Source organism: Pithys albifrons, chromosome 13, assembly GCF_047495875.1.
Source record: "Pithys albifrons albifrons isolate INPA30051 chromosome 13, PitAlb_v1, whole genome shotgun sequence".
Classification (NCBI taxonomy): domain Eukaryota; kingdom Metazoa; phylum Chordata; class Aves; order Passeriformes; family Thamnophilidae; genus Pithys; species Pithys albifrons.
Window position 1 is genome coordinate 13,876,205 of NC_092470.1, and position 16,072 is coordinate 13,892,276.

General features: G+C 42.2%; 1 protein-coding gene across 2 annotated transcripts in view; it reads right to left on the reverse strand.

Annotated features, from left to right (window-relative positions):
* Positions 1–657: 657 nt before the first annotated feature.
* Positions 658–16,072, reverse strand: part of ABHD2 (abhydrolase domain containing 2, acylglycerol lipase) — a 38,586-nt gene continuing 23,171 nt past the window's right edge. For both annotated transcript variants that reach the window (XM_071568934.1, XM_071568935.1), the window contains exons 6-11: positions 14,214–14,397; positions 10,787–10,879; positions 9,029–9,139; positions 7,827–7,896; positions 6,980–7,064; positions 658–6,119 (exon numbers count right to left, since the gene is read on the reverse strand). In XM_071568934.1, the coding sequence (XP_071425035.1) occupies positions 5,923–6,119; positions 6,980–7,064; positions 7,827–7,896; positions 9,029–9,139; positions 10,787–10,879; positions 14,214–14,397 (740 nt within the window). In that variant the 3' untranslated portion in view covers positions 658–5,922. The remainder of the gene's footprint in view (positions 6,120–6,979; positions 7,065–7,826; positions 7,897–9,028; positions 9,140–10,786; positions 10,880–14,213; positions 14,398–16,072) is intronic.

Sequence of the window (16,072 nt, forward strand, 5' to 3'; positions counted from 1 at the left end):
ACTGACCAAACCAGGAAGCAGGTTTGAAGAAAAACAAATGGCTAAATCTCAATGCCAGTAAATTAAAGATGAAGCCCAAAACAGCCTCCCACAAAGTAATTCCCATTACAGAGGAAGAGCAGCAACAGACCTGTCCCAGACGTGCTGCCCCCAGGACTCACCAGAGATCAATCCCCATCTGTCTCACTTAGTCTGTAGATAACAAACATACTAGTGGGCTCTTAGGTGGGAAGTGAGTAGTACTTATTGTGGCCCTGGGCTCAAGGATGTCGCTGATTTGGCCAGAGGTGCTGTTGTGTGTTTCTTCTGCCAGCAGCTGAAAGATTAGGAAATCCACTCACTCTCAGGGGAAAAATAACAGACAATCTCCACTTGCAAAAATAACCCTCTTCTTCACTATTTTCAGGGCAGGCATGTAGTCTTTTAAGCCAATGCCATGCCCATTCTCCATGAGAGCACCATCAAAGACCCCCTTCTTGGCCAGAAGACAAAAACAAAGCAGGAAAGGCTTGAGCAGCACTAGTGTTTGCATTATGTGCTGCAAGGGAGAAAGGGGAAGAAGATAAAGTCACCCTCCAGACAGCTGCCCAAGCTGGGCATTGGGGAAGACTGAGAGCCTCTGCCAAGATATATATAACTTTGCACACAGTCACTAGATGGAGCACTGACTTGAATAAGTTCTTTATTTTTAAATAAAGAAATCACATCAAATCAAAGATAACAAAATTACATTTTGTTTTGCAGTGACTTCCATTTTACACCACACAAGAACAAAAATCAATGAAAAAATCAAAGACATTTTTTATACATATTTATATATCATTTTAAAGGTAAACATCAGCAGATATAGAAAAATTGCATTGCTAGTTGCAAATCATCTCCCCTGCAGCTCTCAGCTCCAGAGAATCTGACTCAGAACATGGCAGCAGGGAGGGTGTCTCAATAGACAAGTTTCTTCAGGGCAGCATTTAGAGATGGTTGCAGAATGTAATTTTGCCAAATTGAAAATATTTTCATGGTCAGCTGCTCACCAAGAACATTAGCAGTCACTCTGCCTGTTCTAACACAGCTGCACAAGCAAAACAAGGGCACAGGTCTCCTCTTCCAAAGCTCTTCACCCACCTCTTTGGCTTGGAATTTTCAGAGAATTTTATGCTTTCTCAAGAATGTCTAGTGAACTGCCATCAGGAGTGACGGCCAAGCTGTCACATAACACAATGAGAAAATATGCACCTTTGGAAAGCTGTTGACGTGGGCTAAGCAGTAGGGTTTGGTTATATCAAATACAAATGGGGTTTGTTTTGCTTTTTTTTTATTATTTAAAGACTTGCCAGTTGGCAGGAGCCATGAGAAGGGTCAACATTGCAGTAGAACTATAGCAGAGATTCTAGGTCTGTCTGTATCTCATGTCTGGTCATGCAAGAGCTTTGATTACAATGCAACCTTGTCATTCAGGCAAAAGCAAAAATACTTTGTGCCACCTTGTAGAGATGTTCAAGAGAACCCTAAAAAACCTTTCCACCACAGCATGGAAAGCTGGCAACTGCTTTGTCTCATTGCTAGCACTTGGCTCTCCCAACAGCTGACAAAGTCCAGGCCTGTGTAAAGCCCAGTCCCGGTGAGAAGGTACAGTTACAGGACTCCTCTTTCTTGGGCTGGTGCTGCTCTGAGGCATTCTAAGCTTAGAGAAAACTCAAAGTACTCACACCAAGAAGGGCTGTTTGCTTTGGACCTAGAAACCATGAAGGAGACACTGCTTGGAGTCACTGTGGCTCCAGGACCTTCCCAATGAACAGACCCACCTAAGGAATAAGAACACATGGAGTATGGCTCAAGCCATGAACAAGATGCTCTTTAAAGAAATGATGTATACACACAGCACAAGGCTCAGGCCTTCCCAGGTCTCACAAAAAAATAAAAAAAAAATTGAAGAATTTCAGTAAGCTCCAGACAAGCATAGTATTTCCAGAAAAATTTGGAAGCAGTCCAGGTGGATAAACTGTTTGGCAATTAAATCCTGAAGATGCTACTCTCTGCTCTTTCTTTTGAGATGTAGTCACTTAAAGAATCTACCTCCAGCTATGCTGCTGGAGTTTTAATGGACACAAAAACTTTGGGATTATAAGACAACAGGTCACAAACTAAGCACAGCAAACCCTGCTTCTAGGACTCAGTTCCTACTGCTAGAGGAGCAGAGAGTTGCAAATGATTCACTGCTTATATACATTATTTTATGCCTTGAAATAGACTGTGGCTAGTTGTAGCCTGCCCACAAAGGTCCTTTAGGACAGCACACACTTGTACAGTGTACATCACTGGTATGTCTCAATACCTAATTGTATGAAAATTCATTTACCAAAAAGCAAAGCCCCAAAAGCTCTGGCAGAGCTGTTACTGAAGTCTCTAGATATGCTGATGTTACAGGAGGAGGAGAAAAAGGGCAAGGCACCACGTGTCAAAGGGCTGTGGTCTAGGAACTTGTGACAGACCCAGGACAGATGACACACAGGTAGCTTGGCTAAATTCAGTACTGGAATTAATAGTTCCCAACATTTTTAACTAAATGCCCTGTCTTTGTAACCTGTATCTTCATAAACAGGAAACACAAAAAAACACTCAGGAAAAAGACCACAGGAAAGTTCAAGTGCCTTTACACTGCAACTACAACACTGCCAGTCCCATCTGAAAACATCTCCATTTAGAAGCTAACAAAACTACCCCTAAAAAGGCTGGCAGAGCTGAGGTAGTGGAAACCTCTAAGTTCCTTGCATTCAGAAAGAGCAAGCTTGACCTTCTTACCTACCATCTTCAGATGTCTCCAGAAAAATGGCAAAGGTGATGGTTGGACCAGCCTAACCACCAAAGAGCAATAGTTCTGCAACTTGCTGATTGATTGAGAGAGTCCTTGGGGTTTATGTTCAAGTGCTACTTACATCTAGTGATGGGAAAGGTGTGTATATCACAAGACTACCTGTGGAAGAACCCTCCTAATGCTTTTACTAATCCCAGTTTGAAACTAAGCAGAGCATGTCAGCAGAGCATGCTGTGATCCTGAACTCTATCAGACCATACTGCAATGATCTATAAGTACACACCTCAGCAGCCTCATGTGTCTTGACAGCTGAAAGACAATTTCACCTCTAAGACTGAAAAATTCAGATTGCATTTAAGTGCAATTGCAAATTGGGCAAATTAAGACCACCTGCCCACATGACAAGACTAGTATTGTCTTAATTTGGGAGCATTTTGTATGAGGATGTGTCTAGGGGCACTGGCACTAGGTATCAGTTGTCAGTCATTTTCAGTAGCAAGATTTAATACACAATTTTAAGGTCTTCAGATAACATGCACTGCAGCTTGATTTTCTCCTCTCCCAGTTCCTCAACATTTGACTGCTGCAAGCAGGACCACAAATCTGGCTTGGAAAGAAGCATCAAGTTGGCTGAGATTGAGTGGGTTTTTCTCCACTGCTTCCACATACAGGCTTAATAAGCCAAACCTCAGGCTCCAGAAACCTGTGCATGAACAAGCATGACAAAAGCTCTTCTTCCCTCAAATAGGCCAGAATCTGTCAAGTCACAAGTAATTTGAACAGTTTTAAATACAAGTGCAAAAACAGGGCAAAGGAACAAGACAGGTATCTGTATTACTTCTTGAGAGTTTCAGAAAGTCCATGGCACTGGCACTTCTGAAGTATGAAGGCTTGGGTTGTGGGGCAGGAAGGAGTATTCCTCAGAAAGACCCTCTAAAAAAAATCTGATTAGACAAAGCTACAGCTCCTGCTGCTTTGAGAACTGCCTGGTTGCTTACCTCATTTTAGAAGACCGAGACACCTAAATTTATACTGTATCTATTTGATATGTACAAGTGTTGTTTACACTCCACTTTGCTGAAGTGAGAAGATATTTAAGTCATATCCAATGAATATTACATGAACACTACTTAAGTAAAAAACTGAAATGTCTTTTATGACATATTTAGTGATGCAGTATGAATAAGAGGATAACACAGAGACAAGATATCCATCAGCTAAGAATATCCTTGCTAACTGATGCCCTAAAGTAGTTCTTAAGGAACAGCCAGAAGCACAGTTGAGTCTTGCTGTAGTTTTACTTGGTTTCATCTTTTCTTTGAAGAAAAAAGGAAACCTGAATTCACTAACCAGGAGAATGTGCATATATCCACAGTTCATTGTAACAGGCCAAGGTGTCTGGCCTAAGGCAAATTAAAGGAATTTCCTGATATGACAATGCACCTTTGCTACAACAGTTAATTATTGCTTTATTAAACCAAAACCCCACCTCTCCACCCTACTGAAGTTCAGGGACAGGGCAGTCCAGAAGGCTTGTTCCCCTGTATTACCAGACTAAAGTCTTGCTGCTTGTTTCACCCTTAAGCTATAAATTAAAGTGCCTGGAACACAGACCAAGGCTGAAGCAATAAAGTGCTGATGTGGGAAGTGTGACAGGAAAAGAATTTCACTGACACTGTGATAAAGTAGTCCTAGAGATGCATTAATGAAACTACAATATTGACAGAACAAGCAGAAAAAAAAATTTTTTTTTTTACCTAAAAGTTTCGGTCTCTAGATTGTCATGGGACAACTTTCCTTCTAGGAGATAGACTACAGTCTTTAATAACCATCTTGGCACAGACTGTAATGGCCACTTGAGGGAAAAGCACAAGTAGGCATCTTTCCTGCAAAGAGCTTTCACACTTCACTCTGCACATTAAAACTAGCAGGGGACATCTGGGTGTGGGAAACAAGTGAGAAGGAACCCAGTGTCTTACTGGAGCCAGTAATTCTACAGCATTATACAGATATGGAAGTAGTCAGCCATGCAAAGATGTCATTTCAGTTGCACAGAGCTAGACATATCCAGTTCCCCATCAACTGTAAGGCAAGTCACATCTGAAAACCATTTGATGCTCTGAAAGCTATAGGGAAGAATTTTGTATTATTTACCATGACATAAGGCGAGTAAATCTAAATAGATACACCCCACCTCCTTGCCAATTAATCCCGAAGAGAGTACAATAGCTCTCTATGAAATATTCTTACAAACAGATTAGTCTCACAGAAAAATCCTTCAGATTCTTGATCATTAGTTCCTGTTTGAAAGCCAGAGCCAGCTTTAAAAAGCCCCAGGTTAAAGAATCCAGTACTGAAAAGATGACTGCATTTAACGAGAGGCAAAGATGATAAGAAAGTGACTGATCAGGTCCTGAAGTGAGAATATGTTTACATAGAAACATTAACTGGCATTACCAGGCTGCAGCTTTTCTCTACGTGGAGTCCCAGTATAAAGCCACCCCAATCCACAGACAGGTGAAGCATAAAAATTGAATATTTTTAAAGTGATTCACTTGTGCAAGTGCATTCCTAGAAACTACAAGGTTTCCCTTGTGATGGTGCAAAGCTGAAACTCCACTTGCAGTCAAGCATTTGTTTTTCCAAGCCACATTGCAGTGGCTTACAGACTGAACACTTACTGGCTTGTGACTTGGTACAGGGATTTTCCAGCACCAGAACAGGGGGGACAGAGCCATAGTTACCCTGTCATTTATAGTTAAACAAATGCTGCAGATCAAGTTTTTGACCAGCAGGTAAAGATATTTTGACAGTTAAAACTTCTGCTATATTTAAAGCAAGCAGTCTTTAGCTCAGTAGCCCTGTAACAAGCCACATTTAGCAACCTAATTCTTCAAGCAGAGCAATAAGTTACAAACCCAAGTGTCTACATCCAAAGATGCTCTGACCAGATGTTAACCTCTGCTTTACCTCCACTTCAGAAGAAAACATTGGGATTAAACCCCAGCCATAGGATATCAGCAAGAATGGAAACCTGAAGCAGCAAGTGAAGGAACAAGATGTTCCCAAACGGGGAGATAAATTGAAGTGATCCAGAGTCTTTGGGTCAATTACTCCTGGCCAGACACAGCCTGCTCTGCATCCGAGCAGTGAGGCTTTGTCTTCTCCCACTGGCAGATGGCATTGGCATACTGTACCACAAGCTTATCCATCCAGGTAAGAGGTTCTGGGAATAGTACAGACCCCTCAAAGAATCCCAGGTGGCCTCCATGAAGGGGCAGCACATGCATGACATTTTCTTTTTTCTCTGTAAAACAAAAGGAGGCAGAGAGTTCCAGAAAGTTAACACCTTTGAGCTGAGAGTAAAAACATCTTAAGTTGCCAGTACAAGAAGGCTGCCCAAGAAATGCTGCTGGTTAGGCCCTTACAGCAATACTTGCATTCTTTAACAAATAAACATTAACTCACATGCACTGAAACTAGGACTGTTGCATCATGTCAAGCTGCACTAAGCTCTAACAGCGTATCAGCCATCTTGTTTCATGGATACTGAAAAAAATCCCCGTGTTTGCTCCTGCCATAAAGCAGCTGTGGATAAATTCTCTGCTCATAGCCTTAAACCAGGAACAGAATGAACGCTGCTTCCCACCCTGTACACCCAGTATTTGTGTGATGATGCAGCAGCAGCTCCCCCTTCTGAGCTTCTAAAGATAATTTGCCTTTTTCCTTGTCTGAAGATAGCTCAGCTTCTTTCAGGGGAGAGATTCCAGTTCAGTGCCAAGTGACACAGCCATGCATGCACTCTCCCCATTTCATGAGCAGAGAGGGTGTTTATCTGTACTTCTTCCAGACTATCACCCACCTTTCTATTAAATCCCAGTGATGAATGAGGACATGGAAGTATTTTTCCATCCAAGGATGTAACCTTCTGGCTATTAACACAAGCCCAAAAGAGCAGAAGGTGCCAGAGAGGACTAAAATTCTTCCTGTTCAAGGTTAGCCTTGCTAGTTCTACCAACTGGTGATTTAAAGAGGCTTAGCACACCTCCCACAGCATTACAGACATAAGGAGGCAAGTCAAGATGCTTTGAGATGGTGAATCATGATGTGATAAGAAAGCTGCAGGTGCACAAATATGCACAGCTGGAGAAGACTGCTTCAGTATACCTGAAAGAGCTCTTGGAATTGATAGAAGGCTCTCATGGACAAGAGGGTCATCAGCAGCATTAACCAACAGAAGGGGAACATAGATCTACATCAAGAAACATGGCATAAAAGGGAAAAAAACCAAAACAGTAAGAGGTTGGTATTTGAATGGTAATCTACCAACTGTAAACGTATCTTTGCTTAATTCAATTAAGAGCTCTTATTTCAGAGTTTATCCTCCCCCCCCCAACTCAGTTGTAAGGGGTGCATCAGAGCAAACACACATTGCGTCCCCACTCTCAGGATCCAAATAGCTACACTTTTTTTTTTTGCTCTGCTTTGCACATCAAGCAGTTAGTGCCAGCTCTGTTATGGACACCTTGGTTAAAATCCAGAAATTCCCTTGGAACATCTCCACCCTTTGGTTCAGTAAAAAAACCAGAGGCACTAATCTCAGTTCCACTTCTGTAAAACTTTGCTTTACTACATATCTGACTGCCATATCTTATCCCAAGTCTCTTCCCCAGTACCTAGTACACCTTTCTTCCTTGAAACTGCAGGCTCTGTGCCAACACCCATTTCCCACCTTGTCCTCATACACCTGGAGCAGTTCAACTGAACACATGGCTTTATTGAGATCACTTGGGTGCTACTACCTGCCAGAATTATAAGTTCTTAAGACCCCAGAGCATTTAGCCCCAGCATTAGAAACAGCAAGAACTGAAATCCCACTCCAATATACTGTGCCTGATTATTTCTGAAAATCCCAGCTAAGACAGCTGTGTCATGTATCAACAACAGAAACCAGGGTATTTTTCCCTCCAGTAGGAAAATGAAGGTACAAGAGCAGTCTATTGCAAGAGCTTACCCTGTGTAAGTACTGCAAGCAGCTTTCCTCTTCATAGTATTCCTTTAGTGAGCTATAGCCATGGAACTTCCTGAAATAGAGCAGATTGTCATTGCAATCATCTGCTTCTAGTACCCATGTGACTATTACTTTCAAGTGAGGACATATATGCAGAAACAGGAATGATGCCTCAATTTTCAGACAATTCTTTAATACCCAGCATCTTTGTGAAACCCACCTTTGGCAGCACATGCCTTTATGGCTTCTGTGCTTACTTAAACATTGTGAGAGCATCAGCAGTTAAACATGCAAGATGAAAATTAGCAGCCTTCAGTGCATTTCTTTTAAAGTATTTCACTTCCCTTAATTGTAAATGTAGAAGAAAAAGGTATCATCTTGTTCATCTTTCGCTGAAAGCCTTTTCCAATACAAACTCACCACAGTTTATGAACCACAAACATACTTGACAAGCTCCACAGAATTCAGCAAGCCTATGCTCAAGTGCTTTGTTTTTATCTATCTAAGAGACAAGATAGCTCGTATGTTGGTCCATATGAGTAGGGAGATTTCCCTAGCAACAGCTTCTTTTACAAGCAGCCAACAATATTCTAAGTTTACCAAAAGTGTTATAGCTGACAGTTTACAGCTTTATTTTGGAAAGGTGTCAGTGCCTGATACAGAACATACCTTGGTACAACCACTGCCACTTAAAGCGCTGTGTTGTTAAGGTCACAGGCAATAACAGGCTATGCTTAATAAAGCAGAGAACTTAATTTAGGTGTTAGTGTGACAAATAAGTTCTATTATCTCAACCAACCCTAGTATGTATTGAAAAGGCAGCAGAATTTTTCAGGGAGAAGGTGCTTCTCAAGATTCAAACAGCTAAGGAAATCCATGAGCAGTTCTGAGCTTCTTTCCACATTCCACTTTTTTTTGCTAGAGCTTGGCAGGTGAGCTGGCCTCTTTCCACATTATTGAAGGCTGCAGTTTCAGATGTTACTGATAAACATCACCTGGATTATTTTTAAAAAGCTGTGACTGTCAAGAGTAAGGTTTTTTTCTGCTATGTTTTCTTCAAGGTGGAGGTAAGTAAGAATTGGAAGTTGTGTTCACTGTATTTCAAGCAGATTCCTACAGGCACAGCAAGGGGCATGCAAGAGCAACATGGGGAAGAGAAGGTACTTTAAGAATTCCATAGAGGAGCAGATAATGGTCCTTCATACCTCATAACGTTATCATCAATCTGCATAAGGGATGTTGCTGTGTAGAGCTTGCTCAGATCAGCATCTGAAAGGCTTTGTGGCTTTTTCATGTTATCTCCAAAAAGAACTTGCCTGAAAGAGTAACATCAAGAATTACATTCAAATAACAAAAGGGCCTGTTTCAAGGACAGCTGAGTTTACCAAAGCTAACAAGATAAGACTAGAAGTGGACTACATATACATGAGGCTTTCTTGGGACAAAGAACAGCTTATTTGTCCACTTTCCTTTGCAGCAAGAGTAACAGAAACCATGGCAGCTTCCTTAGAGGGGGAAAAAAAGTTTTCCTGATACACTGAAACTAAATGAGGGGGCCTCTAAAAAGAAGCTTCACAGAACAGAGAGCACTAAGAGTATTTGGAATAGGGACTGCATCTTAGAGGGAGGGTTCCTTGGCTTCAGACCAAGCCTGTGGGTGGTTTGGGTGAGAGCATGAGCAGTCCTGAGTGTAGCATCTCCTCCACCATCTGGTACTAAAGCCCCTCAGCACAGACATCAGGCTAGCTCACACAACAGAAATGACTTGGGGTATTACGTTAGCAGAAAGCTATTTACTGTGGACACTTGTCATAACTAATTACTGCCCTCAGAAGAGGATGGGCTTCTTTACCAGAACAAACTTCTCTCCAAACAAACAGAAAAAAAGCTACAAGTTGAAAAGGGATTTTTATTCCCTTTCAGAGGCAGCTGCAGGGCAGAGCAGGAGGAAAGCTAGGTTTGACTTGGGGGAGCTGCCTTAGAGCACAAGTGATTATGGAAAAAGTTTACTTAACATACTTGCCTTCATGCCAGCACTGGCTTTTTCTGAGTTATGAATTTAAGTGCCTTTTAATGGGAGCTTACCTAACTTCAGATGTTAAATTTGGTCAAGTTGTCTAAATATTTATAAATCTGGAATTAATTACATAGATCATCCTACATCAGCTGCTCTAACTTCTACAAGTGTTTCATACTGTACAAGAGTGTAAACAAAACGCCAAAAGTTTGAAATGACACATGCTCTTAATTCAAATGGGTCTTAGATATTCCCCTCCCTTTTCCCTCCAGTCGGGCAACAGATGAAGTACTTTCTTGCCCCAGAAAGTACCAGCCAGAAAACATTTGATGAGGGAAAACAACAACATTGAGCATGTCACCTGTTTAACACATTTCTTTGTTATGTTACAGCCATGTATCGCAACAGCAGCACAGGGATCCTACAAGTACACCTGCACTCCAGGAGCAGCAACATTAAGTATTTTGCTGGCTACAGGCTCTTTCTAGAGGAACAGCTAGAAGCCAGAGCTACAGGTTTGACTATTTGCTTATTCGATAAGCAGCAGCTCCATACAGCAAATCTTGAAGATTGGTCATACCTCAGGTAGGTGGCAGTACAAGAAGCTCCTTGAAAAGGGAATTCTTCAGCTAGAAGTGAAACAGATGCAGAATACCCGACTTTGAAGTCTAATTGCAATGTTTTCCTGTGCATGGCTTGTTTATTCATTGAACAAGTTTCCACAGAAGACAAAGAGACAGCAAAGCCTTTGTTCTAACAAGAGGACCAAAGCTTATTTTTATATGTTACAGTATACTAATGAGGTTGACACAGGCTCCCCTTCTCTATTGGTTCATCTAAAGACCAAAGAACTTTCAGGAGTCCTATTTTAAAGGACCAGGAAGACAAAACCAACATAACAATTGACCCAATCAAAACTATCAGTGTAAATGATGTACTGCAATACCTGTGAGAAAGGATGATCTTCTTCATGTTGTCTGCCATGAGGAAGTTATAAAATCTTCTACAATGATCCCATTGCATGAAGGTTTCCTGTGCCCTAGAAAAAACACAGTGCAGAACAAACAAAGCTGTTAATGGAGATCTTGAAAGATAAGATTAATACACTGTTAACATCTCATGGCAGCCTGGGGGTCATGTAAACAAACCTCCAGGCCTTCCCTGCCTCAGCTTAACCTTTTCCAGGAAATGACTTCCACTTTGATGAAGTCTGTTAGTATCAGAAAACAGATCTGCAGTCTCATCTTGCACAATGCAATTAGCAGTTTTGATAAGAGCATTTAAGAACCATCAATCAAGATCCAAAACACTCACAAACGGATTTTAGTATCTCTCTGCAGAAGGTGAATGTAAGTTACATAATGGGACTACCAAGGAAAGGGCTAAACCCTATTGCTGAACACTCCCATCTATTGTGTATATATAACTCTGCAGAGGAAATAATCTGTGCAGATGTTTCCAATATGCACAGACACAGCTTCATTGGCAAGAACTGTAAGAATAAATGCTAGTTGCAGCTGCAACTGTCATCTAAGTCTTTACCTATTCTCAAAGCAGAATAGCACTTCACAGCTTATCTGTTATTAAAACAGAATTAAATCCATGCAGAGTTTTGTCAGCTCTGCCAGATACCAGCAATTCTTTGCTGTGCAGGGTCATGGGCAGGTTAGAGCTTTACTCTTCACAGGGTTTGCTGTTACTGAGGAAACACACTATCATTTACCAAGCAACTGAAGAATGCTGGGAGATGTTTCAGTTACTGAAGCACTCCTACCACTTAAACATTAACATACCATTAAGAACTGCAGCAGATTTAGCATGGCCTCCCAAGCCATAACCTGCAAATCTCCTTCCAGAGCAAGAGCAAGCTGTTTGCTTGTAGTTAGCAATGCTGGAGTATGGATTTTTTAACTTTTTTTTAAAAACCCTCTGCCATATCAATTTGTCTAGCCAGACCATACCTACTACACTTATGCCAGGGCAGGGGAACGAAGGAAGACACATGTTTCTTTCTTCACAAAACAGTTTCCAAACCTATTAAGTTACTACAAGATGTTTGAAGTTAAAGCTACTACATTTTCCTGCAGTTGCTGTGGTATACAGAGTACACCTAGTATGAAGAGCTGTAGGCATTGAAAAAAAAAAAAGAGGCGGCTTCCAGTATTTTGAGGACTGCCCAGGTTTCAAAGCTGAGATCTCTGCCCACAGCCTGTAGCTATGGAGATGATGCATTCCACAAGATCAAGAAGCAGAATCAAGCCTGTGCAGGCAGAGATTAAGGAATAAGGAGACCTGTCCCTGTTTAGCCTCAGGGAACACATTCCCAAGACTCTTAATTCTTTAAACTAAGTCTCATTCTTCTGGCAAGTCCTACTATTGCTCTTCCTCTGGAGAGGCTTTCCTATTTGAGATCTCTGGTTCACCTTGCTCACCACCACTTTTTTCCTTCACTTCCTAAAGTTATTTGGGCAATAAAGGCCCAGATGATGTTGGTTTCTCCTAGTTCTTCAGCAAATTAGCACTTAAAGCAAAAGCAGATATTAGGCAGGGAGACAAGACATGAAAAGTCTTCCTCCTGGCCAACCAGTAATAGAGAGCAGATGTTTTGTGACAAGAGGTTTGCTAGGAGATGTTTACCCAGCAGGTGGAGGCAAGAGCTCAGTAATCCACACAACCCATCCAATACTTGCAGTAAACTCAGGAGAAAAAACAAAACAGTTGTTTTTCCACACAAATATCCAAGTGGAGCATTGTTAATCAGGTTGTCCTTGCCCTGCAAGCATAACAGCCTTACTCTCAACATAATTTTGGAGACCAGAAATACAATATTGCATAATTGTACAAGATGAACCAAGTGGACCTCAGCCAGATGTTATTCCTGCAAACCCTGTCTGATGGCTGCAATTAAGGAGCTGGCTTCAAAAGAACACAATGTAGTCTATGCCAGAACCCCAGGACAGCTAAGAACATTTTACTTGAAACAAAACAGAACAGCTGTCTCTGTAGCATCTGTTCAGATTTTAAGGGTGTGAACCAGCAGCAGATTATACACTCTTTTAGCAGGAGCCACATGTGACCTCAGAAGGGGTTAGGTAGACTGGAATATTACATATATATCAAACTTTTACTCACATCTTAATGCTTCCAGACAAGCTTTTTACTTTTACCTGCAAGAGCCTCATTCATAAAAGGTGTCTTCCGACTGCTGAATATCAAACTGGTTCCTATACACCTTGACCAGTCTGTGAAGCCAAATTCCACAGCAAGCCCCTCACAGGCCTGCCATAATTTCACCCTTTTTATGAGTCCAAAGGATGATGAACTAAATACCTGAGTCTCAACAGCCCCTGTGGCCTTGTAAATAATCTCATGGCTCAAAACTGCAGCTAAATTACTGTAAAGGCAGCTACACCTTAGTAGTTGTCCAAATATACAGAAAGTAAAAACTGAAAACAGCTGCTTAGCCAGTTACACTGGCTTCATTGACTGTGCATACATGGAGCTAAAAGCATACTAGCTAAGGCAACAGTTTTCAAGCAGCAGCCCTGTGCCTGGACCCTTCATCAGTACACACAAGTGGAGCCACCACAGCTCCTGAAGTGCCACAGCCTTGGCTTCCATGGTGCAGGGATATATAAGTTAGTCTTTTCAGCAGACTTCTGGGCTATAAAGCCTTCTCTTCCCTTTCCCACTCCTATAGCTGCAAGTGCCTCTGCATCTCAGCAGCCCACAGCAATGTTTCAGTGGGGAGCATGGACTGACAGCCTGTGTGCTGTGTCTCTTTCCAGTCTCCCCAGGTAAGAGCCCTCAGATGAAACTGCACACTGAAGCCAAACAAGGTATTATGAACCACAGGATACTTTTCAGAATGATGAGACAGTGTAAACTATTGCTTGCAAACCTGGCATCAGCTCAGCAACTGGTCATGCTGCCCAGCCTGCCCAGTTAATTACACCAGGACTGCACAGGGAATGCCTCTTCTTAGGACACTGTAGCAATGAGACAGCATCACACAGTCCAGAAACTGCCAGCATGTACCTGGCCAGGTACAAAAAACCTGCTTGTAGTGCTGACAGAAAGCTTACACACACAATCGGCTCACATGCACAGTCCAGAAGCTGCCAACACATACCTGGCCAGGCACAGAAAACCTGTTTGCATTGCTGACAAAAAGCTTACTTGTGCTTTCAAATCAACAAAACTTCCACTGCTCCTTCAGGAGGGTGGCATCCTGCACACTGCAGTCTGTCAGACCAGTTCAATACCAAGGGAAGCAGCCATCTTCACCTTGCCCTCCCATGTGTACCCTGCCAAGGACCTGCCCCCTCCTGCACTCCCAGAAGAGTCCAGCATGGAGAAGTCTCCAGACCCACCTAAGTGCACTGTACCCCTGGCACACACTGACACAGCACAGGACTCGCTCCTGGTTGGCCTGGCTCTCTCCCAGGTATTTGCACACTATGTTTCCACCCAGGCTGAAGCCCACAACAACCAGCTGCGTCTGAGGGTAGGTCTTCTTGATGTAATTCACCATGGCACCAAATTCCCAGGTGCAGCCTAAAAAAAAAAGGACAAAGTTAAAGATGCATCTTCTAACATACCTAAATTCCCACTTGAAGCTTCAGTTGGGTGCTTTGAGTTCAGCTTCTTACCCTTTCTGACTTTTCAATAGTCTTAAGGTTTTAAGAGCTCTGATTCACACATGTGTTTGTACATCTGAGTCCTGTGGAGCTTAGCTCATGCTTAGTTCTGAGAGAGTGTCAAAGTAAGATGAAATTTATGTGTCTAAAAATCACAGCAACAGCTAACCTGACAATCAAAACTCTTCCTTTAAAACACTTCAAAAAAGCAAGAGTCCAGAAACTCCAGGCTTGAATCCCTAAATCCCTACTGATGTGGTGAGGGGATGAAAGTGCAGAGGTGGCTTGTCAGGAAGGGCTATCAGCAGACTCCTGATTAAGCAGGTGCTCTTTGCAATCAGGGGGATGGGTTTCAGTAGAGACAGTCAGCCCTTTGTAACCACCAAAGAAGTAGGGATACTGCAGCTTTCTAAAAGACACATGGGTACCCCCACTACAAGAGAAGAGTTAAGTGTCTCTATACAGATCTGTTCTGCTCTCAGCAAACATCCAGTTGCATCCCACAGGTTGATGGCACCAAGGGGGTCCAGTTTCTGGCATCCTCCAATTGTTTGACAAACTTGAAGGCCTCCACACATGCAACATCTGAGTACCTACAGCTATTTCTCCTGCCTTTGAGTATCAAAAAAGGAAACAGGGAGAAAAGCAGCTGCAAAACTGATGGCATTAGTACACTGGTATCAACCGCCTATGCACATTGTTAACTTCCCCCTGGGATTTAAGACTGCAAATGCATCACGTGAATAACAGAAAAAACACTCCAGATATTTCTTTCTGCTTAGAATCAGAAATTCAGCTCTACCCTGTAGAATTTGTTCAAGATAATAAATCCTGATTGTTGGGATTCTACTCTTTACAAACCCAGCTGTAGCATCCCTGCTAGACATCAGACTCTGGCTTCACCTAGTGCTCTGGAAATAGACTCTGAGCACCAAGTTTTGTGTTTGTTTCAGTGGAACAGCAAGCTCCTGGCTGAGCAATCCAGCAGGACGTGGCCACTCCCTTGTGAATACCCTTAATGAGCAATTTTCCTCAAGACAACAACAGCTGCATTACTCTGGTTCCCTCTGGAAGAAGCCAGCAGTCAAAATGCTTTAGTGTTTGACCTTCATGATTTCAGGGCAGCTCAGAAATCCAAAGCTAGAGTAGTAACAGGTCAAAGCTTGATGTAGAGGCTGGGATGCAGTGAATTCCTAATTTAGGCTCAAGGATTCAGCGAATCCCAAATTTATGCTACTTGCTACTCAACAAATATGTCTGGAATACAGCAAAGCTGGAAGGACACAGTGTTTTTTGGGCTGGACGCAGAGTAATGCCTGCTCATGGTCCTGCTGGCACTTTACTTAACAGGCAACTCTGCTTAAATCACTCAGTGATTTACTCTCTTACTCAAAGGAGTGCTAGGAATTCCTTGCCCTTTCCAAGACTATAAAAGACTCAGAAGGGTATGCCTCAGGATATGCAGTAAAGAATAACTCCCTAAGGTCTAAAGCAAAGATTCATGGAAGCAAGCTCTTAACTTTTATCAAAAAGCAAATGCTTTAATGTGGACAAGCTTAGTTTTCAAAACTTGGTAGGCTTGCAGCCATTAA